Below are 23,995 nucleotides of genomic sequence, written 5' to 3'. Positions count from 1 at the left end.
AGTATGGTATATATCCTTTCAATTCGTTTTTAAAAGTCTCTCCTTCGCTTTTCACTGTCCGTATAGTGTATGTATATACATATTTTTAAAGGTTTTTAATTACATGTTACATGAAGGTTCATGAACCCATTGTGATGCCTGCAACATAAATCCCTATGTGCCTTATTAAACAGAACAAAAACTAATTATTATCACTTCTATCCTTTTCATCAATATTCATATCGTATAAATAAACCATAGTGTAATGGGAGATCTGAATGCCAATAATTGACTCTAATGGCCATCCTAATAATTCATTCCATGCCCTCAAGATAATACCCTATTGTATTTCAGGAGGATATTTTAATTTCAAAGAAGGTAAACAGGATTAATTTCAAGGGGCTGCAGGTTCCGTGTGGAACCAAGGCACTCAATTTGATTATAGATTTGATAATTAATTAACTCATTCTCAAACTCCAAAAGTGGTACCTAATTACTGTATAATTGGAGTAAACAATTAAATCAGCCATTTAAAAAGTGGAACCCTGTGAACTAACCCAAATATTTAATGGGTGCTCTGTTGGTATTTGGTCTAGTATAAGAAAATATTTGATTATTTAGGTTTGGAGGAGGCCTCTGTCATTGTCCAGTAGTCAGAGCAACTGCTTAGATACAATGGGTTTCCTGGCTGCAGTATGAAAGCTAGATAGCCATGATTTGTTACTCAAATCTCTTGATTTTTTTTCTGGAAAGAAATCATTTATCTTTATACAAAATACCTGGTGGCAACACATATTATCCATATTTTCATATAGTTGAGTTTGAATTGTCTCATTTCCTGGGCCTTCTTTAAACTCCGAGGGTTAAGACATCATCTCAAGTGATCTTAATGCAAAGGCCATTTGGTTGTTTTGGGGGGATCTTCATGGCAACTGATCTCCAACAGTATTGAATTATCTTATGAAAAGCTAGGGAAAGGATTAAATTATAAGATACCAAAATTATTTTTAAAGTTTCAAAATTTTAATTTACTCTATTTAAAAACACGATGCTGCCCTTTTAGATCATTCATTCTACCACTAAATCACTGATGCTAAAATATTATATTGCCTTTTTAGAGGAAGAGGAAGCAGTACTACTGCTTTTTCAGTTTGTCTTGAATTAGAATTTAGTAGGAATATGGGACAGATATGGTTACAGCATGTACCTATATTCTAGCTTCCCCTTCCCCATCTTTCATGGAGACCCAACTCAGTAAATGGAGTTGGGCAGTTACGTAAAACAGCACGTGAGGGATGAGCAGAAACACTGTGCTGGTGCAGGACCCACAGGAAGAGCTTTGAGGTAGTGAGAAAAACCAAGATGTGCAGTAAGCCTAATTCAACTTGGATTTATTTTGTATGCTTAATGACTAGTGTAAAAGAACTGCCTATTTTAGCTTATAATTAGCATCCACAACCCCTTTTTCACACACCTGTAACCTTTTTTTAAAAAGAACACCTATTTTATGTCAAATTCTGGATGTGGTGTTTTGTTTATCTTCCTCTGCTTGTTCAACACTTACAGCTCTTTCAGGAGAGTACGTATTAGTACTTATGCCCATTTTTGGCTGAAGTTCAAAGAGGTCAGGAGACTTAACCAAAGACTGTCTGGCAGTTGGGGGTTGGGGAGAGCCATTTTGAAATCTGGCAGGCTTGCCGCCCCTCTTCTGATCAGGCTGTAACCCAGAGCTGGGTATAAACAGTGCAGAAAGCATTGGGAAATTGGAAAGTGAATTGGGACAAATGCTGGGCTTCACTCCACCAGGCTCTGCTGCCAGGCAGATGTGTGACCTTGGGCATTCGAACTGCAGTGGCCTCCTCCCTAAAGAGATTTTCCCTCCGCAAACCAGATGATTCGTGAGGTCCGGAGATCCACCTGCTCCGGGGCCCAGTTCTGACTACCTCTCAAACCCAGTGCTGCTGGAGGAAGCCAGCCCAGGAGCTGGGACTGTTAACTGACTACCACGCCCTCCTTCGATCACTGTGTAGTTTACTAGGCCGGCCTGTTTCAGTACCTTTGTGCTTTTCAAGGCGCAAAACGTACACTGAGCCTGCCCCTGTGGACACCTAGGTTTCCTCGCACCGCCACCAGAGTCCACTGTGCGAGAATTGGGGAAGAATCCTGGGTGTTTATTGCCCATTACGTCCCGCTTTACGGCAGCTCGCGGGGAGAGGCCCTCAGGTAGCGTTCAAAGTGGGGTTCTCATAAGGTTGCAGACCCACGGCAGGTTTTCTCCTGAACGCGCTTCTGGTGTCTGTGGTGGGTGGAGGCGGAGAAGGGGGTGCAGGAGCGAGCAGGGAGAACTCGCGCAGGCCCTCACGCCCTCCGCCTGCGCATCCTGCGGCGCCGGCCTCGGGCGAGGAAGCCAGGTCGCAGAGGCAGCCGCAGGCTAGGGCTCAGGTTGCGGCCCCGCTGCCTCCGCTGGTGCCTCCGTCGTCCCCACCTCCTGCCCCCGGGCTGCGGGTCCGTCTCCGCCCCTTTCCCCGCCCGCCGCCGGCCTGCAGGTGTAGAAGTCTAGGCTGCTGAGTAGGTGCGTGGGGATGATCTCACCCGCGCGCTCCGCGCCAGGAGGAGGAGGAGCGGGAGCTAATCCAACTTCCGGGTAGTGAAGGCGCAAGCCACCGGCATCTTGCTTTTTCTTCCTCTCTTCCCCCGCTGTACCCTTCGCCTCTCCCTCCTTTCTTTTTATTCCCGGCCCCACCTGCCAAAATGAACAGCTCGGACGAGGAGAAACAGCTGCAGCTCATCTCCAGTCTAAAGGAGCAAGGTAGGCAGGCGCGTGGCTGCCAGGTGCGGGCAGCCGCGGCCCGTGGGCGGAGACCACTCCAGGGCGCTGGTTTTGGGGTGGTGGAAGCTGGGCGGGAGGTATTGGGGCCGCCGTGGTCACCCCAGTAGCTTCGTATCCGTGGAGAAGCGTCCTCCGCGTCCTACGCGCTTTGGCGAGCCCAGGGCAGAGGGTAACGTGCGGGTGCTTGCTTGTCGGGCCAGGCAGTGCGGGAATAGCTACCCGCTGGTGGATTTAGCTGGCGATCCAGGGTTCGGGAAGGGACAAGGATTCTGCGCGGACAAGGGCCCTCGGTACCACCTTACACGCGGGAGACGCGGGTGAGGCCAGTCATCTTGGAGAGGGGGCGGTTTGAGTAGCTCTGCTGGCCTGGCTCCCTAGCCTTGGCCCCACCCTTGCACATTGAAGCTGGGAGGCCTGCGGCGCTGCTTCACAGCCTTTCCAGCTTTTCATTCTGGTTTGGCCTAGTTCCTCTTTCCTTACCCAGCTATGATTTTGAGGCTATGGTGTGTTCTATCGCTTCCCATTTTTAGCAATTTATTAGTCAGTGAGGCAACACCCTGCCTATGTGGGGCTTCTTGAATTAGAACTTGTCTCTGGTTTGCAGGAAAGCCAGGCCGTGTGCATGCGTTTCTACACTGACTAGATAAAGAACTGTTTTAATCCCTTAATAAAGAACTGTTTTAATTAGTCATTTTCAGCACTTAACCACACTTCTGAACAAGGCCACCTTAACAATCAAGTGTGAACCTAACACTTTTTAAATTTAAAATTATTATTATCCTGACCAAAGGTGGCTCGAGAATATGGGTCACTATAGAGAGGAACCATACAGATTTAGGAAGTAAAAAATGTGTAGAAAAAAGTGCTTTTCTGACTAACTTAATGGCATGGCCATATAGTGGAAGGGTCCCTGCTCTGTGGCTAATTTGGGTGTTTGGTCTCAGCTCTTTCATGTCTCTTGACTCAATTCACCAACTCTATTATAAGCTTGAAAGTGTGTCTTCCCATCCATGGGTCTTGTGCTTAATCAAGCCTTACTTGACTAAAGGCTAAACCAGATGATTTCATGAGGTCTGTTCAGTACTATGACTTGTTACTCCTAGAAACTACAAACATACATTCATAAGGGTATGTGGATCCCTCTGAAGTCCACATTCCTGAAAACACATTTCAACATGACTATTCAGTAACTGTGTGGCCTTGGGGAAATCATTTAATCTCACCAAAATGGACAGAATACATTCCTCTGTGGTATCTAGCATCTAGACAGTGTTGGATAAAGTTAATGGCTCTTGTCTTCCCAGTAGCTTCAACTACCATCCTAGATTAGCCTAAGGTCATAAAGTCACAAGGGTCAGTAAATCTAGTAGGTGGGCAAAATGCCTTTATCTGGAATTTCTCAAGTGTTTTAGTGAGGGGCTGGATTTTATTAGTATTTTATTTCTAAGTAACACTGGCCTTCTCTCCCCACCCCCAACATAAAGACTCTTCATTCATATTCTAGGCTGTTGGGAGTTTTCATTATTGGTAATACCTGTCATCAGATATATCAGCTCTTTTGATGGATGGTCAATTTTCAAAAAATGTTAAAATTTTTAATTTCACTTCTTTTCATCTGTATATAATTTCAAGGACAGATTAACAGTGCAGGTAACCCACGGGTTATTTATATTTGATTTTGGAACAGATCTTTGTGTTGGATTTGAGAGCTGAGAAAAATGGAGGATTTTTTGAGTTTCTAGTTCTTTCTCCAGTTATACTGGAAAACAAACAAATTTATGCATTAGTATTTTTAGAGGATATATTTCCTCCATTATAGGCATGTCAAAGGTAATAGAACAGTTAGACTTTGAAATTTGTGTTTCTTGAAGATAACCTTTCTTTCTTTCTTTCTTTCTTTCTTTCTTTCTTTCTTTCTTTCTTTCTTTCTTTCTTTCTTTCTGGATATTGAGTCTGGTTATACAGGTGTTGGGATTTTTTTCAGCCCACAGTGTGATTTTTATACATCTCAAAACCAGGTCATTTATTTGTCAGTGGATTGTAGACTGTGATAGCAATTGACTTATTTCAAGAGTATTTAATTGCTGTTTAAATTTCAGAACTAACTGGGAAGCTAGAGATTTGAGGTGGAAAAACTGGCAACTAGGTGTTTGGACCCTTATCAATATTATGATCAATTTTGAAAGCTGGTGTGTGTGATTTATTTTTGAAAATAGATAATATTTTTTACTGCCTGTTAACATTGTGAATAATTCCACTCCTATTTAATGTGAACAGGAAGAATCATTATTGATTAAATATTCTATTTTTATTTTTTAATGCTAAGTAAACATATTCATTTACTCCTTTGACAAATATCAGGCACCTACTGTATGTGAGGCCCATGTGCTAGGCACTGGAGGAAGAGATGGTGAACCAGACAGACAGGGTTCTTGTCTAGTAGATAGTCATTAATCAAATAATCATACAAGTCAGTTTGTGCAATTACAATGTTTTTTCTAGGATATAGTCTTTGAAATGGAACTGTTGGATTAGAGGACATGTACACATAACTTTTTACTAGACATTGGAAAAGTGCCCCCCTTGCCAAATGGCTGTACCAGTTCACTTTCCCCCCAACAGTGTCCATTTTCCCACACGCTGGTCAACATTGACCAACAGCAGTCTTTACTAATTTGACACCTGACAGGTTGCTTAAATTTTGCCAATCTGATGAAAAAAAATAGCACCTTTAAAAAATTTGCTTGACCTGATTATTAGTGACCTTTTAACATGTTTATTGGCCATTTAGTTTTCATCATATTGTTCCTTCCCTAGTGTGTTTTAAGTCTAAAATATGAACCCATCCCATAGGAGGGTGTTCTGAAAGAAGGTTCCCATCTACTCTAAATGGCAGAGCTGACAGCAGCCTTCCCTAATATGAAGCCTTTAGTGGTGTGGTGAATAAGTTTGCTTTTGATAAAAGTTGTGAAATGTAATCACGGAGTCTGTCATAATATGAACAATCTCTAATTTATACTTACCATTCCCTAAGCTCTACGTCTTATAAATCACACCCACTTCTAAATTACTTCAAAACATTGTATGTTCCCTTCTAGTGAATAGTATAATTAGCTATATTATGTCTTTCTAGAAAGTTATATTATGTCCCTTTAAAAAAAATTAGCCCGTGTGCGATTGCTTATGCTCAAGCAGATGTTGAGGTAATGAGGTAATTCTCCTTTTGTCTTTTTGGGGGCTTTATTTTATTGGACTGATTGACATCTTTAATGCACTGAAAAATGGCAACTTGGGATTCTATTTCCAGTGCATATTTCCTAGCTTACTAAAGTGGACATTTCCCTTACAAAACATAATACAATTTGCTCCCCATCCAGAATTCTGTTGGGAAATGATAGACTTAGCTCAGCATTTGTTTAAGGTACATGATTTTCTTTGTAATTCATTCAGCCCACATGCATTGAATATTCATAACCAGGCACTGTGCTAGGCATCACAGAGATAGACAAAACCTTGTCCCTGCTGGTGAGGAATTCCTAGTCTAGAGATGCTAGGAGAGTGTCTAATTGGCCTTGTTTGGGTCATGTGTTTCAATTCTTTGGCCAGGGAAGGGCAGAGCCCCTTGATTGGCAGCCCCTACAAAGACCAATGGATTGGAGTAGTCCAAAAAAGAATGGTGTGCCACTGCCGGAGGAGGGTGGAATGCAGGCTGGGCAGACATAAACAACAGATGTCCACTAAACTAGTCACCATAATAAGGCTGTATCATTTGGATCTTGTTGAGGAAGTTTTGAAGAGAGTGATTGCCACTTAGCAAAAAGGATGTTCTAACCTAAGACCAAAACAACAACAACAAACAAACAAAAGTTATGGGCTGTTCTTGGACGAACACAATTTAAAATGGATTTCCTATGGTAAGATAATTGGTTTTAAAGCAAGATAACCTTTCATCTTGAGAGTTGGTATCATTTTCTCCAAGATTGTTGAGCCAGTGCTTAAGGTTCAGATGGAAATTTAGTCAAGCTTATTCCTAGAGTTGATTTAGTAATTAAAAGAGGCTTCCAGTGTTCCCTTAGCTTCTAGGCTAGAAAATAGCTAGGGCATTATTTTGACAGAATAATGGAAATAATTGGAAATAGTTGAGTTGAAGACATCAGTTGAACTCATGATTAGCTTAATATAGATATAGATGGTTATATACAGAAATATATGTATTGGGTTAGTATACACATATCTATTTCCTTGCTTTGTCAGCTGAGAGCCTAGGTGTACCAGTAGCAGTGAGTACATCTAGCTCCAGAACATGGCTTCTAATACCATTCTCCAGTAAAAAGAACAGAGCTCCTGGGAGAGATGGCTGACTCTAGGTCTGGAGTGACTAGGGCAGGATATATACAAGATGAGCCTGGAGCATCTTGTATACTAGAAAGTAAGTGCTCAGATGAGCCCACAGTGATGGGGATATGTCAAAGAGATACAAAGAGCCAACTGAAAGAACTTCCAATGGCCAAAGATGGAACAGTCTGAACAGCAAAACGCTGGATTATAACCCAAAGTATAAAGTAAATATTCATAAGTCCATACTGATATAAATAAATGATTGAATAAATAAATGAGAAGAGGCAAATCTTCCTTACAGAACAAGTCCAAATAATTTATATATGTACTGCTCAAAGAGGTCCAGCATAATGCCTGCTCCTTAACTGTGGGCTGTGCATAGTGACCTCCTTCCAGAGAGGACAGTATCAAAAGGGAGGAAATAGAAGCTTTACAGTGGAGAAACCCGACAGACATTACCTCAGCTGGGTGATCAGGGTCAGCTTCAATAGTGATTTAAGTCATGTTGATGGTGTGTACCTTTGATTTGAGATGATGAAAATGGCACTTTACCTCTGTAGTCCTCCCCCCAAAATCCATAGCTCCAGTCTAATCATGAGGAAAACATTCCATGTTCAGGGATATTCTACAAAATATCTGACCAGTACTCCTCAAAACTGTCAAAGTTATCAAAAACAAGGAAAGTCTGAGAAACGTGTCACAGATGAGGGGTGTTTAAGGAGACATGATGACTAAATGTAATGTGGTATCTGGATAGGATCCTAGAAAAAAATAGGACATTAAGTAAAAACTAAGGAAATAAGATAAAATATGGACTTCAGTTCATAATAGTTTGTCAATATTGGTCCATTAATTGAAATAAATGTATCATACAAATGTAAGATGTTAATAATAGGAGAAGCTGGGTGTAGGGCATATGGGAACTCTGCTATGTTTACAGTTTTGCTATGAATGTAAAGTTTATAAAAATAAAGTTTATTAAAAACAGTAATGCTGCTTACATCCTTGTACACATATAGCTGTAAGTGCAGCTGTAGGAAAAATTCTCAAAAGTGGAATTGTTAGATCCCAAAAGTATGTGTATTTTAAACTTTGTTGTGCTGTAGATTTTACTCGGTAATGCTGTTACACAGCCAAGCTTTGCTTTAAAATGTAGAAGGAACACTGCTTTTGTTTTTCTCTGTTTACCATGCTAAGTATTTTAAACATTAAAACAAGAGTTCTGAAATTTTTGTATGGTACAGTGAATAGTAATATATTAGGATCCTTTTAGTTACTTGAGCCTATCTCAAATCCTCTGGCACAAATCAGGGTATGAGTCATGTATGTATGTGTGTGTGCATGTGTATATATATATATATATATGTGTGTGTGTGTGTGTGTGTGTGTATAGTTTTGTTTTAAATGAGACTTTGAGGAGCAGTTTTAAGTTACAGAAAAATTGAGCAGAAAGTACAGAGAATTCCCACGTAGCCCCTCATATCCCCCTTGCCCTGTCTCCTGTATAATCATCTTGCTTTGGTGTGGTACATTTCTTAGAATTGATGAGGCAGTATTGATACATTATTATTAAATAAAGCCCATAGTTTACTATGGTTTATTCTTTATGTTGTACATTCTATGGGTTTTTACAGTTATATAACATGTATTCATCATTACATTATCAAACAGAATAATTTCACTGCTCCGAAAATTTCCTCTGTTCTACCTGCTCATCACTCCCACCTTACCCTGAAACTCCTGTCAACCACTGATCTTTTAACCGGCTTCATAGTTTTGCCTTTTCCATGATGTCATATGGTTGCAGTTGTACAGAATGTAGCCTTTTTAGATTGGCTTCTTTCACTTGGTGATATGCATTTAAGCTTCTCCCCCAATGTCTTTTTGTGCTTGGTAGCTCATTTCTTTTTGTCACTGAATAATACTCCATTGTCTGGATGTACCACAGTCAGTTTATCCATTCATCTGTTGATAAACATTGTGGTTGCTTCCAAGTTTTGGCAGTTATGAATAAAGCTGCTATAAACATTCGTGTGGTGGTAAGGTATGGGGGAAGGGAAATAGTCCTGTGATAGAGTCTCTGTCTTTTAGTGAGCCTGTGCCCCAGGGCTGTGACTTTCATCAGTGCTTGTCAGTTTTATTTTTCCCCTGTAGGTGCGATAAGAAGGCTAAAGGGGACTAGAGTTGAGCATTACCTTCCCTTAAGTCTGTTAGGCTCTGATAAAATAATATCTCTTGAAGGGAGGCCTTAGGCATGCTCTGGGCATATACTCTGGGCATATTTCATGATGACTGCTTTCCCTCTCCGCTGCCAGAAGCAGTTGGGAAATTTTCTCAGTATTCACTGTGAGGACCTGAGGAAGTAAAACTCACCAAAGCGTCGGGGCTTCCTAAGACTGGCCCACACCTAGAGTTTTTGACTCTCAAACTTGTTGGAACGGAGCCTCTAGTTTGTCAGTTACAGTTTAGACTTTTGCTGTGTTGGTACTGATTCCTGAGGTTCTGCACCTTGTCTCTGCTCTAATAAGTTGTGTTCCTCTGTATCTCCCCTAGTGTCTCTCCAATTTTTGGAGCAGTGATTTGCCCTGTGATGTCAGTTCTCTGGTGGACCTAAGAAGACTTACTGATTTTCAGTTTGTTCACCTTTTTTGTGATTGTAAAGACCAGAGTGTCAGCTTACAAGCTCCTTACATGCCAGAGCAGAAACCGGACTTACATGTGTACTTCCATGTTATTCATTTTCCTTCCTTTCTGTTGATTAACTCAAAGTCATCAATAGTTTGTTGAGAGTACTTCTTAAGTATAATTAAATCATTAACACTGTACTGTGTGTTCTACCAACTAATGAGTGAATTTCAGTTTTACCATGATTACTTTTCAGATATGAAATCTGTCACCTTTGTTTTTTGATCAGATTTTCCAGTAGTGTTTTCCTTGGCTTTTCTAATGCTTTAATTAACAAGTGAGGTATAAATGACTTCTCTTTGTATTCTGGCTTTAAGAGCACTATCCATTGGGATGTGTGCAGAAGGGAATAATGTCCTAATTGAACATTATCTGTTATGACTCATGTCCTCATACCCCATTAGTAAGAGGTATTTCAAGGCTCCATGAGTCTCAGAGATGCAAACTCAATGGATGAGAATATATATTAGAAGATGTCACAAGGTAGTGTTTTTCTGGTTATATTTGATGGCTATTGGAAGCTTGATTTTTATTAAGTATCTTGTAACATATGATAAAAGAGATCCTTGTAATATGAGGAGGAGAGCATGTGCTCTTTCATGATTTGTTCACGTGAAGCCCTGGATCCTTTCTTCCTTCTTCGTTAATTTAACACACGTTTATCACATGCCTACTGTATGTCAGGCGTTGTGCTAGAGAGAGCGTCTGGACGCAGAAAGACAGTCTTCACCCTAGAGGGTTGTTTCTGGTCTAGTGCTTTAGCACATTGCACACAGTAATGCTCAGAAATGGTTTTTTACATGAATGACTTTGGGAATCAGTAGACTGGTTCTTCTTCCACCATTTCTAACTGTGGGGTTTGACTTTTCTATGTATTTGTGTCTTCAAATTTTTAAAAATGGGGGCATTAATATTTGGCTTAATTGCCCTACATCACAGATTTATATGAACCAACTATTCTTTCATCATAGGCATGAACTCTGCTTGGTATTCTGCTAGGTGTGAGGTATACAGTAATGTATTGAGTGGGAGAAAGCACAAGAATATAGGCCTGTGCTCAATTTATAATGTTGCATGCTCTAAGAGAGACATAGGAACAGCATTGTACTCTGGTAGTTTATTAGACATATAAATGCTGATTTTTATCTGAGGTATATGCGGAGAGCTTCTTAAAAGAAATGGCAGTTGAATTGCATTGAAAAGAGGAGGTCGGGAAGATGGGAAGAATATTTGTAAAGACTCCTGGATATGAAAGGTCTTAGAGGATTCAGGGAAGCATTGGGGCTTTGGATGTGATGGAGTGAGTTGTGGTCTCTGAAGCTGAATGGTGAGAGGAGAGTGAAGCTGATGTCTTTGGCAGCTTTTAAACAAGAGAATGAAATAACTAGGTTACTTTGTTATAGTGCTATTCACCTTGCGAATAATGAACTTGGGATAGAGGGAGGCTAGAGGCTAGATAAGAAGGTTTTTGCCGTTATTGAGGGTCATAATTAGGGCAGCAATTCCTATAGAGGAAGGGCAGATTAGAGAGACATTTTGATATCTTAGCAGTTTAATGATCCTTTGGAGGTGGAAGAAAGTGGGGAATCAGGGGTGATTCTGAGGTACTAGCCGGGGACTAGGTAGATGATGATCCTGCAAACAGGATATAGGAGGTTTGAGTGAAAGGGAATTGATAGTTCACTTTCCAACATGTTGAGTTTGAGGTGCTTATAAGGTATCTGGACAGAGATGTCCAGAATTGTACTGTCCAGTAGAACTTTCTGCTGTGATGGAAGTGTTCTGTGTCTACTATCCGCAGTGGGAGCCACTAGCCACATGTAGCTGTTGAGCACTTGAAATGTGGTCAGTGCAGCTGAAGAGCTGAATTTTCAATTTCATTTAATTTTAGTTAATTTAAGTGTAAATAGCCACATGTGACTAGTGGCTACCACATTTGACAATGTGGGTCTGGAAAGTACTGGTTGGAAATAATGATCTGGGGCTAAGCTACGTGCGTTAAGCTACCTGGGACTGAGAGGTTTCCAGGGACACTGGACTCTTCAGTCCTAAACCTAGGGAAGTGCCATGCAAACTGTTGTTCACTCTTGCCAGAGGTGCTGTTGACCTGTAGTTATGGACTTCGGTTATCATGTTTCTCAAGCAGTTAAGTCTACTCAGCTGCTTCCTGGACTGGCTATGTCATGATTGGCATCTTGGAAAAAATTCCCTTTCTTAGCATTAGGGAGTTAGAAAATAGAAAACCAGCATGATTCTTCAAACACGTGCGCTGCCTGACATTCTCCTTGTTTTTTCCACTTCTTCCATTCTATACCCTTGTGTAGTGAGTCCCCTCTTCGGCTGCACATTAGAATCCCCTAGGGTGCTTACTTCTCAAAAAAAAAAAAAAAAAAGGATGCCCAAAGTCCACCCTAGACCAGTTAAATCAGAATCTTGGGTTGGGAATAGGTGGAGAGGGGACTGGACAGCTGCAGGATTTAGAAGCTCCTCAGGTGATTCTGACGTGCAGCCGGGATTGAAAAGTACAGCTTTAGGTACGCTTCCTCACTTCTTTGCTACTTTCTTTCTCAGTAAAACAAACTGCAGTTGATCTTTAGTCCCCTCTCTCCTCCTTTTAATTGGTGGAGAGTAATAATACTGAAGATTTCAGGGATTTTCTGCTCTGCCATCTTTCAGGCCACGTGTGACAGAAGTAAGCCTGAAACCTAAGGCATTCGGGAGCCGCCTAATCTGTCGTCACGCACAGTAGATCTGGCATACTTTGCTGTATCAGTGATAGTAACGATGGCCACCACGTATTGAACACTTACTATGCCTGAGCACACTTGTATCTTACACGTTAGCTCACTTGCTCTTAGTGACAACACTATGAGAGACGTACAGTTACTACTGATAACCATGAGGAATCTGAGACTCAGTCAAAGTAACCAGTTTGCCCAAGGCCCCTTGGCGAAATGAGGTGCTCAGGCTGGGATTAGGCTGCCCTGTTTAATGGTATGTGCTGTGGTATATGACCTTCCTTTGCAGTCTACTGTTATCTGTAAACCCAAGGGATGAAGTCTTCCCAACCTGCAGATATCTTTCATATGGCGGAGAATTGGTCAAGTTCATGTCTTTTTTTGCATTGATTAATTCAAGATTTGGAAGATCTTTCTCACCAAATCACTTGAGCTGTGCAACTCATGTTAAAAATTTTTGAACCTATGAGCCAGTTTTGAAACAGTTTCCTTGTGACTCTTTAGTATTGCCAAAAATGAAGTAGCTGAATAACGTAGGTCACTTCAGTTTTTACCAGTTTTGCTGAAGATGGGTTTACATGAGTAGTCACTATGGGTGTGTGTGTGTGTGTGTGTGTGTGTGTGTGTGTGTATGTGTGAACATGGTTTAGGGCAGTGAGCTTGGTTTTTTAATTTCAAAGAAATTAAAATATAAGTAAGTATTTTTCTTTTATGCCCTCTCCCCAAGTGCCCTGTCCCAGTACCAAGTGATTGAATTCTTCCTTTCCTTTTCATCTTCTTTCCCTATACTTGGCTGCTTTTAAAGTTGCACATAGTCATGGAAAGCATATTTTCTGTGGTTTCCATTAAGATGTGATAGGCAAAGGATTCTTAATTAATGCTTTTCATAAAGTAATTGGGAGTCTACAGTGTTTCATCTGGGTTCTATTGGCAATATAATGGAAGAATAGTACCAGTATTTTTGAAAAAGCCTTAATAGCCATTATATGATGTTTTAAATAGAAAAAAATTTTTCTTAAGATCAATATGAGGTCATGATTTTATAAGCCTTTATTGTTTTTTTGTGTGTCTATAAAGTAAGTCATCAAGAATAGAGTGGCAAATCAATTTTGACTTTTCAACTGCATCCAAAGATGCTTTTAAATGTCAAACTAAAGCAAAGTCTCTCAATAAAATATATATTTTTTGAAACAATATTAGATGTAGTAATAAGATTTGGGACCATGACCATAGACTACCCAATGGTGTAAGTGCATATTTTTTTTAGAATCTCAGTTCTCGTTTCTTTCTGTTAAAAAAGGAGGGGGAGGGGAATTTTGTTGCTTTCTCAGAACCAAGGACAATTTAGTTTATACTCATTGGTTGGGGTTTGTGTGGTGGAGGCTGATAAGGAGCTGGTGTGCAGAGAGTGCTTCATTCTGTGGTCAAATGTTTTGTGTTGAAACTGTGATTATTTTTTAAAGGGCTATATCATTACCTGTGTATATTCAGCTATTTTATGGACTAATTTTCAAGGATTCTTTTTGGATATTGCTTCAGTAAAATTGTCTGTTAATTCTTATTTAAATGGTCGTGAGGTACCGATAAAACTTCAGGGCGTTGATGGTATAACCCCAGAAATAATTGTTTATTTGAATTGCATTTTAAGATTTCGTTCCTGCCATCATAGTAGCTATTCTGAACCCTTTGGATCACTGTTAGAGGAAACAGCATGTACTTTACCATGTGACTTGTTTCTGGCGTGTTCTCTGCTCCAGTGGTTAGCATCATACACTTCTTAGAATTCAATGACCAGATTATCTGGAATGTTCTCGGAGCCACTAGCTTCAGATTTGTTATTTCTATCTCGAGATTCTTCATAGAAACAGGAAGCTTTGTTTGTCTTTTTTTTTTTTCTTCTAAGAAATATTGAGCTTTTTGTAGATAAATCCTTAAATTTTGTAAAAGTATAAAAATCCAATCTGATGATTGCTTGGCTCTCTGGTGCCAGTAAGATGCTGGCCTGGGAATGGGCAGCACTTCTGATGGGCCCACCTTAGACATTCTGCTCCATTACTCATCCTAGATCATTCTCTTTCTTCCTATCACGTGCTCTGAACATCACATTCACAACAGTGAGAACATCCAAAAATGGTGCTTTGGCTAAAAGATGAATATAGGGGTTCAGATTATTTTTCTGGTAGTAGATGATTTCTAAGTAGAAAACTGCTACTTTTTCCACATAGTTGGAAATATTTCCAAACAATTCACCTATTTTTCCAACTTAGTGAAGTGAATCTGGCTGGGATCTGATCATGGCTTGGTGATTGTTGATCTTGCAGTGCCTGAAAATACTTGCTCTTTGCTGAATGCTCATAGCATAAACTTGCTGCTCTTTGAATAAAGCAGACGTGTGACATTGAGTTGAATGGGTAAGCCTACTTTATTTTCTGGAGGCCAGTTTTAACAAGTAAACCCCTGATTATAGCACCACAGACTAATCGCGCTAGAAGGAACTTCAAGGAACACCCACCTGTCTCCTTTCACAGGACTAAATGCTGAGCATCAGAGATGAGACATGACTTGTCATAGACTCTTATGGCTCATAAGTCTTCCTTGTGACCCAGGAGAACCGAAATTTGGCGTGTGGACTCACATATGCTCTGGTCTGTTTTCTTCCTTATTCTTAAAAGCAGGAGCCCATCTTCTGTGGCCTCTTCTCCATCCCACCCCGCAAGTAGTAAATAGACAATAGGGGTTAGTTGGGTTCTCAGGTTTTCCCATAGTAAACTTTTGATAGCATTATAACATTGCTTTCCTTTTTTTTCTTTCCTTTTAGCAATAGGCGAATATGAAGACCTTAGAGCAGAGAACCAGAAAACAAAGGAGAAGGTTTGTACTTTCCCCTTTCTTTCCTCTCTTACATGTATAAAAGCGTAGACGGCATGGTGCATTGTTCTGCCACCAATTTCAGTTAAATGTGAATGAGGGGTTTTTTTGGGGGGGTTTTGTTTCCTTTCTCTTGCATTTGTGGTTCAGGCTAATATCAACTCCAAGCTCCAGATGGTAAAGAATAGCAGGCATGCCACAGTGGGCGCTACTCTGTGAGATTAACTACACAGCTAAATGTGCAGCAAGGCACCAGGCCAAGCAACTCAAGCCCTGAAGAATTGTCTTTTCTCCAGCAGTCAGATTTGGGATTCTAGTGGTGGAATTGAAGGCCTGAGACGTTTGCCTTTGGGGTTTAGACATATTAGATCTGGAGAGAACCCTTTGGGGTGGGTCATCGGTGTTTAGCTCCAATCCCTCCATTAACCCTTTGTATGTTTGCTTCCTCTAATTATGTGAATAATACACTGAGTCGAAAAAAACTCAGTCTGAAGATGGTGAAGCCTGGTGAATATTTTCTGTAACTCTGGCGGTTTTATTTTTTAACTGTTAAATAATTGAATTCTGCTCACCTTTATGTCTCTGAAGATGTTCATTTAAGATTCATGTTTATGTATATTTTTTCTCTGAGTTTAGGAAGGGGACAAATCGATGGGAAGGCTAAGTTTAAAAAAAGTACAGGGACGGAATAGAAATGAAAAGTAGGGGGAGAGCAGAACTGTCCATTATTATTTTTTAGATACAAATGAAATTTATTTTTAGAAATTAAAAATGCCTACTTTTAGAAATTTGATAGAACAAATATTTCAAAACATAGTGTCCATGGTAGAAATTTAATAAAACAGGTGGTTTGTGGTTATTAAGGTACTCGTCATTGCTGTAAATTATGCAACCTCATCTTTAAAATTTCAGTGCTAAGAGCTGTAATGAAAATTGGCAGTGAATTAAATGTTTGTAAAACTTGTGGCATATTTGGGGGAATTTATTGAGCTCTTGAGAATAATATTTAACTTTTTTACTCATGTTAATTTGCCACCTATATAGATGTAGTATATGGTTGGTGATATTAATGGTAAGTACTCTAGTTCAAAGCAGATTATAATGCTTTTTTAGATCACTATTTTCCACCCAGTTTTCATGCTCCTTAGCTGATTTGTAAATAAATCTTTGATGTTCTTTGAAATTTTAAGTATCTTCTCTTCCTTTTGTCAGGCAATTCAGGGAATGGTAGGTTGGCGTGATGAAAATATCCATGAAAAGGTGTCTGGTACATACATCTCTAATATGGTAAGAAGGTCACTGAAAATAGTTTGACAAGATTTCTAATTCTAACACGATAACCACCCCAAATCACAGATGTCCTGAGGATGCCAATAGGTGGGGAGTGTGTGCTTAGATCTTGGGTCCCTCATGCCCCATAATTTCAAGCGAAGCTAATGGGTAATGTTTAAGCCAGATAGCTTGAGCCTCTTTCCCTAAGATACCCAACCGTCTTCCAGCTCTAAGAGAAAGAGCTAAGGAGTTATCAGTCAATTGAGGCTCTTCCATGGATGTTCCTGGTCCAAGAGGAGGAGAGCAAAACAAGTTGGAAGGGTTAAATCAGGACGACTCTGTGACTTAACCTAGAAGCTATGAGGAGGGAAAGCAAAGAAGTGTCTGCATATGATAGAGAAAGAAGGATATGGAAGAACATGAATAATGTAAGAGGAAGAAGTAAATTTTTTGTTTTCTCTTTCCTTCAGCTTCTTTAATCCTTGCTTACTTGTAGCTCTAGCATTGCCCTAAAAATAGTAGATGTTTTATAAACATGTATTGTTGATGATGATGGTTATTTAACTGAGAGCCACTTTCTGCAGTGAGATTTTAAGTGAACCATCTGTTACGCAAGTAATTTACAGGTAAAATGCATTTAGTAAAAGAAGGGTTAAAAATTACCTTAGCCCGTTGCCTGCTTATGTGCTTCTCTACACAGAGTATGTCCTACATACATCTGGATGCGTTATTGACAGGCTTCTAATTCTTTAAAAATAACTATTAATGGAAATGGGAAGAAAAGAAGTGAAAGCAATATGGAATGCTGTGTGGGTAAAACAAAATAGAATGATTTTAAGTTTACTGAACTCTGTGTGTCTTCTGTTAAAAGACTAGCAGGCTTATTACTGCAGATTTTTCCCCAAAGGTGGGGGTGCGTATTACAAAGGGAGGAAGCCTATAATAAAAGCCTTTTTATACAGCATAGAATGAGTAAAAGCAGCTTTAGTTCCGGAGGTGGTAAATGGAGAATACCATTTTCTCTGGCAGAGCACTTTCTTGTGCCTGGCTGGGTGAGCTTTGTCCATCTCATATCAGCAAATATCCATGGCCATTCTTACGTCGTGACCCCAAACCAGAATTCAGTTAAACCAATCAAGGATAGAAATCTAAAGTAAGATTCCTATTGCCATAGTTAATTTGATGTGGGGAAATTTTGCACAAGTGGAAGGGATCAGAAAAATAAATTGCAAGTTTTTTCCTTCCATCTGTCCACATTACATCTAACCATCTTTGTTGTCAGGTTATGAACCTTATCAGTGGGTGTGATTCCTTTGGGTAAGATCTTTTTATGCCCTGTTTGGAGTCTCCTCTGTTGGCACAAGTGGTAGGGTATGAATTTCTTCATAACAAGCAGGTGCTTGATTGACTTTTATTAAGAAGCTACAGTGGGTCATGTACATTCATTTATCTCCTTGATCTGATGCTCCAAACAGCCCTGTGTCAGCTCTGTTTCACAGATCACAAATGTGCTTTTTGAAGCAGGTAAACTTATGGGAGCTAATTGACTTTTTTTCCACAAAGGTCTTGGTTTTATTCTTAATTTTTTGTAATGAGATCATGAATTTTCCACAGCAAATTATCAGATTCAATACTTTTCTGGATCATTTGTCTCCATCTATTGGTTTGTATTTAAAAACTGAAAGTTAAACATAAAATCGGTCTTACGTCAGAAACATTCTTGTGTACGCGCGTGTGTGTGTGTGCATGTGTATAGATTCTGACATAATACCTTCCAAGGATAAGAGTAGGAGATTTGGGAGGGTGGGCCAGTATTTTAATGATCTTTTCCTTTGCAGTTCTCCCTTTTTAAGGAAAATGTAATTTTTCTCATCCTTTCATGGTTTTTATCAATGTCTTTGAGGATGGAATCAGAATCAAGATGGAATAAGGGAAGCTTTTTTACGGGCAAACTTTTTGCTAATGCCTCTGAGTACTGGGATATAAAGAAAAGTATACGAAGGTCCCACTCTTGAGTAAAACTACTCTAATGAGGGACACAGGCAAGTTGACAAATAACTATGACAAATTGTGCTGTTATAAGTGAATGCTTAGAGTTTGAGAGTGGGATGGGAAAAGAACAAAAAGACAAGGTTTCTACTCAATTCCATGTGACAAACTCTTATTATCTCTTAATGCTTGGCTTAAATGTCACTTAGTTTTTTTTTTCAGTCTTCTAATTCTCTCACAAGCAGAACTAATTGTTTTCCTCTTTGTAATAAAACATCTGTTTGTTTCTTGTGCATGTATCACATTTTATCAACCAAAATTCATTATCAAAATATTACATAGGGTACAAGTGAGTTGTATGGGTTGAATTAAAATTCAAAACATTTTTTTTTCTAGTTGGTTTTTTTTTTTGACATCACAAAAAGTGGAGATTATGGAAAGGATGCTACTTTTCATTATTTTTTTACTTAGTTTCTTAACAGCATTATCAACAGTGTGTTAAAAAGTAAGAAGGCCTGTCACATTGAAGTCGACAACCTTTCCAAATTATTTTGGGGTTAGAAAAATAGAGGACTATATATTTTGAAATTAACCAGATAAAGTTTTACTTTGCTTGCAAAACAGTCATATTTAAATGTTAGTCATGCTTCTACAATTGAAGGGCATTCTCTTATGACTCATTCAGGATCTTTGTCATAATTGGGTTTTTTTTCTATATGGGGGAGGAGTGCCTCTTTGAGCTTTTAATGGAATAGCTTTCACATTTCTCAGGGTGGTAGGGGTTTGTGTGGAGTGTGCATAGAAAGAAGGAAATCTATATAATAGAAGAATGTCTGCTTTGAACAGTAAGTATTTATGTTTAATATTATGTCCTGAGATCGAGTTTTGAAATGAATAAATGTTTAAGTGGCTGATTAGAAGTCGTTTGGGTGAGCTGCTGTAACAGTGCATCAGGCGTTTTGTCAGCTTGCCAGGAGCAATGAATGAAAAGGGAAAGAGACAGACACTTTCCAAGACTTAGGTTTCAAGAAGCAAGACAGATGATACTGTTTGCATCTTGGCTCAGTTGTGTATTGTTAAAATTTCTTCCTCTTGTGTAAATTTCAAAGGTGAAGGTCCCAAAGTATTTTATTTAAAAAAAAATCAGTAAAGAAGCCACTTTAAAGAGCAAGATATGCATCCATTATGCTAACTGTTCATGCATAATACATTCACATACATGCAGTTTCTTTAGAACAGAGTGGCAAGTGGTCGTGCCAGAGAAAAAGTAATTACTTAGCAGTTTGAAAGTGAAAATGAGTCTCTTATTAACAGCAATCTATCCAGAAACAAAGAGCAAGGATCTCTGTTCTGATGACATGTGTTTCCATCTAACACACAATACCTAGAATTTAGAGAATGCTGTAAGACAGCTTTAGGGGGCAGCTACTACTTTATTGCCTGTGAAAATTGGAGGGAAAGAACTTTGAATTGGAAGAAAGAACACCACCAAAAGAGAAAGAAAGTGAAAGGAATTCCATCCTAGTGGGAATGATTTAATTTATTGTATTCTTTAAGGATAAGCACAGCTGAGTTCTAGCCAAACTTACATAAATGAGACAACAGAATTGATTTTTATTAAAAATGATTTGATGGTCCTTGAACTGCATCACCAGAGATTCTAAAACAGGCAAACATGCACAGTTCTGATGCTATGCCTGTTTAAATGTTTAAACATTGTAACTGAACATCAAAGGAATGAACTTCAAGAAAAGTAAATAAAAACTGGTGTGAGGTTAGACCTCTTCAGACTTAGTGTTACAGCCTCTGCTCTGTGCCCCTGTGCAGTATTTCTCTCATAGCAAGTGTTCTTTATATGTTGCTTGTTTCATTGTTGACCTTTCTTGGAAGATCATAAGTTTTGTGAGAGCACATTGCTTATTTTGTTCCCCACCATATTTTCCCTGGTGCTTAGCAAAGTGCCTGGCACATGTAGGTGCTGTGTAAGTAATTTGTTTAATACTCAGAGGAAGGAAATAAAGGCATTCAGTGATTGCAGTAGATACCTGCTTGGAACTCTAATTCAGTCAACTGTAAGGTAGTTGTCTTTGTGTAGATTGTCTCCTCTGTTGTGTATGTGCAGTGCATGTGTGTGCTTCCTGGGCCCCAAACTGGCCTCTCTCTAGGCTGGTAACCCTTCATTGCACTTGTGCTCCATGGAGGTAAAAATGAATATTTATGTTAGCGGAAGTTAAGCACAATTCAGAATCTTGGGGGTTTCCTTGCCTAAAATATACACACAGCAAAATACAAAGATGTCTTAGTGTCTGCATCAGTTGTCTGTACTTCTGCTGCGCCCTGTTAAGCAGACATTTTAGTGTAAACAGGAGTTGGATGATATGTGCGGGAGAGAGAATGGAGCTGCCCATTTTGGTGGGGGAGAGGGGAATGTCAGTTCACACTGGAAAGACTTCTCCCTACAAATCAGTCTGCCAATGCTTTGAAATGCTGATTTAGTTTCAGAAGCCAGGTATCTGCCTGGATGAGACTCAAGGAAGAGTTCTGGAAAACAGCCAGCGCTTCTAATACTAAGAGCTTTCAAAACCAGCAAGGCTAACCTCTGGCCAATTCACCACTTCATGAAGAGCCAAAATAGAGACTCTAGAATATGTGTAACGTTACCCAGCTTGCTTAAACCAGCCAGTGCTCGTGCTGCTGAGTTCTACCCCAGCCTTGAGCTACAGAGAATCGTTGAGCATCATAATTAAGTGCTGTGGGCCCAAGAACATCTGTTGCTATTGCAAAGTCTTCATGAGCAATTCTCACACAAAAAGAAGCAGTTTCTACAAATGGTGCAGCTGCGTGATCAGGGGAAAGGGAAGGGGTAGGATGGATGTGGGGCTTCTGTGAGACATAAAGATGTAACTAACATTCTTCCGAAAAGGCCCAGAATCCTTGCTAATTTCTCTCTCTTGGTAGAATGAGAGAAAGGTTACAAGATATTTCATCATTTTAGGTGAATCCAGAAAAATAAGTAGATGTTTGGCTTTCTGCTTAGTAAACAGGTACGTCCTTCATATTTTGCTCAGCTCTGGTTTGGAATAAATAAGTTGCATTTGCAGCATGTGTAAAATTCCTGCCCCTGCGCCCCCCCCCCCCGCCCCCAGCACACACCCCCTTTCAGTATCCATAGCAGATGGTAAATTCTGTGGCTGCCAGTTCTATCATAATGTGGTTGCAGAAAATAGAAAGCAAAGCAACATGAAGACCCCTGATGGAACACAGCTGGTGTTACGAGACAGCTTCCGAATCTGCTGGTGGTGACCGTAGGGTTAGTGTGAAAGCATATAGCTGGACCATAGAGGCTCTTGAATGTTGGAATAAGAGTGTGGTGTTGCGACTTTTATTAGCTAAAGCCTGTCTACCCAGGCCTTCTGAGCAGAGAGCATGGCCATGGGTGGGCAGTCTGGCAGTGCAGTGGGGAAGTACAAGACAGACAGATGCCATATTCTAGAATACGAGGGGAGCGTTCCTGAGACAGCTGGCAGCACCCTCATAAAGTTAAGTGTTACACTGTCTGGTGGAGGAAGGATCTCATAGACTGATTCGAGAATTCAGAACTCGAGTGTTGAGAATTTTAAACACAAAAAGACAGTAAATACAGTTTACCTGTTAAGTTGGGACTGGAAACTGTGTTAGGATTACTTTTTTAGAGAGCTTACATTTCCACAGGAAAACTTGAATGAAAGAAGAAGATGCCTTGTCCTGTAGGAATTGGTTCTGCCTGACCCCTCTCGTGGAGGGTCGAGGTCAGGGTTTAGTAAATCGCTTTGCTAGTTGAACACCGTGTACTTGTTTCCTGTGCTCCAACCAGAATGGGTTTACCCTAATGAACAGAGGTGGGTTTTTAAAAGCTTCACGTCTTGAGAGACTAATGGACAAAATTGAACTGTTTGTTTCTTAATTCTTTTATTTAAACAAATATTTTAAAAGCATAGAAAAGGGCAGGGAATAATATAACAAATATGTACCCCACAGAATTAACTTACCTTTTTCAAATTTAAAAATAAGAAGGCATGCTACAGATAAAATTGAAGAGCCCCTGTGTCGCCCAAGTCTAGACCCCTTCTCCTCTTTTAGGAGACATTTACTTACATCAATTTTTTTATGTATCTTCCTAGTTCATGTTTTTGTATTTTTTATATATACTACATGTATCACAAAATATACAGATACAATATAAATATAAAAAGTGTTTTTCTCTGCTTAAGATACCATTTGATATATATTCTACAATTCCTTTTACTCAGCGTTATGGTATTTGAGGTTTATTGTTGATACAACTTTCTTTCTTTCACTTTCATTTATGCTGTATTATACAGATAGACCATGATTTATTTTTGTTACTCTAAATACAGAACATGTTTGCATAGATCATCTTGTACACATTACTAAAGAGTCTAGTAATAGAGTCTAGAAGTAGAATTTTCTGAGTCCTAGAGTGTGCACAGTTCCAATTTTGATAGTTTATTTCCAGAGCACTTACGCCAGTTGACGCTTCCACTAGCAGTAAGAGAGTTTCTAACTCCTGATATCAGACTTTACCTCCTAAAGTCTTTTCAGTGAGTCTTCCCACCTTTTAAAATTAAAAATCGGTTTGTGTAAATGATACATGCTTACCGTGGAATATTTTATCTTCCCTCCTTTTGCGTTGCTACCTTCTCCTATTCAGCATTCTAGGGATTCAAGGATTTTTTTTTTTTTTTGAGTGAGAGAGCACATGGGGCGTGCGTGGGGCAGCAAGCTGTTTGTCTCCAGGTAGTGGTCATTTCCAGTGTGCCCCAGTTTTGTGGGTAGTTGAAACTACCCAGTTTCAGGAATCTGACCTGTAGGTTTTCATTGTATCACCAAAATACCTAATTTAAAAGAGGCACAAATATTGTCTTAAAGAATGAATACATTTTAACTCAAGGATGTTAAATTGGTCTGTTAACTGAGGAGATAATAAGCAGGAAGGTGAGTCATTGTATTAGAAGGTCAGAGAAAATTGGACAGATACAAATGTGGCCTTTAATGCTTTTCTATTTCTTTGTATATGTTTACTTTCCTTTTTAAAAATTAAAATTTTTTCTTTTTTATTGAACTGTAGTTAATTTACAATATTGTGTTAGTTTCGAGTGTATAGTGAAGTAATTCAGTTGTATGTATGTGTGTGTATGTGTATATATATACTTTTTCAGATTTTTTTTCCATTATAGGTTATTACAAGATACTGAATATAGTTCCCTGTGCTATACAGTAAATCCTTGTTGTCTAT

General features: G+C 39.4%; 1 protein-coding gene across 6 annotated transcripts in view; it reads left to right on the top strand.

The window, feature by feature from the left end:
* Positions 1–23,995, top strand: part of SHTN1 (shootin 1) — a 145,308-nt gene that overhangs the window by 53,938 nt on the left and 67,375 nt on the right. For 2 of the 6 annotated variants that reach the window (XM_072971959.1, XM_015235900.3), the window contains exons 1-3: positions 2,547–2,788; positions 15,389–15,441; positions 16,651–16,725. In XM_072971959.1, the coding sequence (XP_072828060.1) occupies positions 2,731–2,788; positions 15,389–15,441; positions 16,651–16,725 (186 nt within the window). In that variant the 5' untranslated portion in view covers positions 2,547–2,730. Of the gene's footprint in view, positions 1–2,447; positions 2,789–15,388; positions 15,442–16,650; positions 16,726–23,995 lie in introns of those variants that run through there. The other 4 variants (XM_072971958.1, XM_006200177.4, XM_006200174.4 and 1 more) reach the window with 4 other exon arrangements.

This window comes from Vicugna pacos, chromosome 11 (genome assembly GCF_048564905.1).
Source record: "Vicugna pacos chromosome 11, VicPac4, whole genome shotgun sequence".
Lineage (NCBI taxonomy): Eukaryota > Metazoa > Chordata > Mammalia > Artiodactyla > Camelidae > Vicugna > Vicugna pacos.
This window is presented reverse-complemented; position numbering and strand designations above follow the sequence as displayed.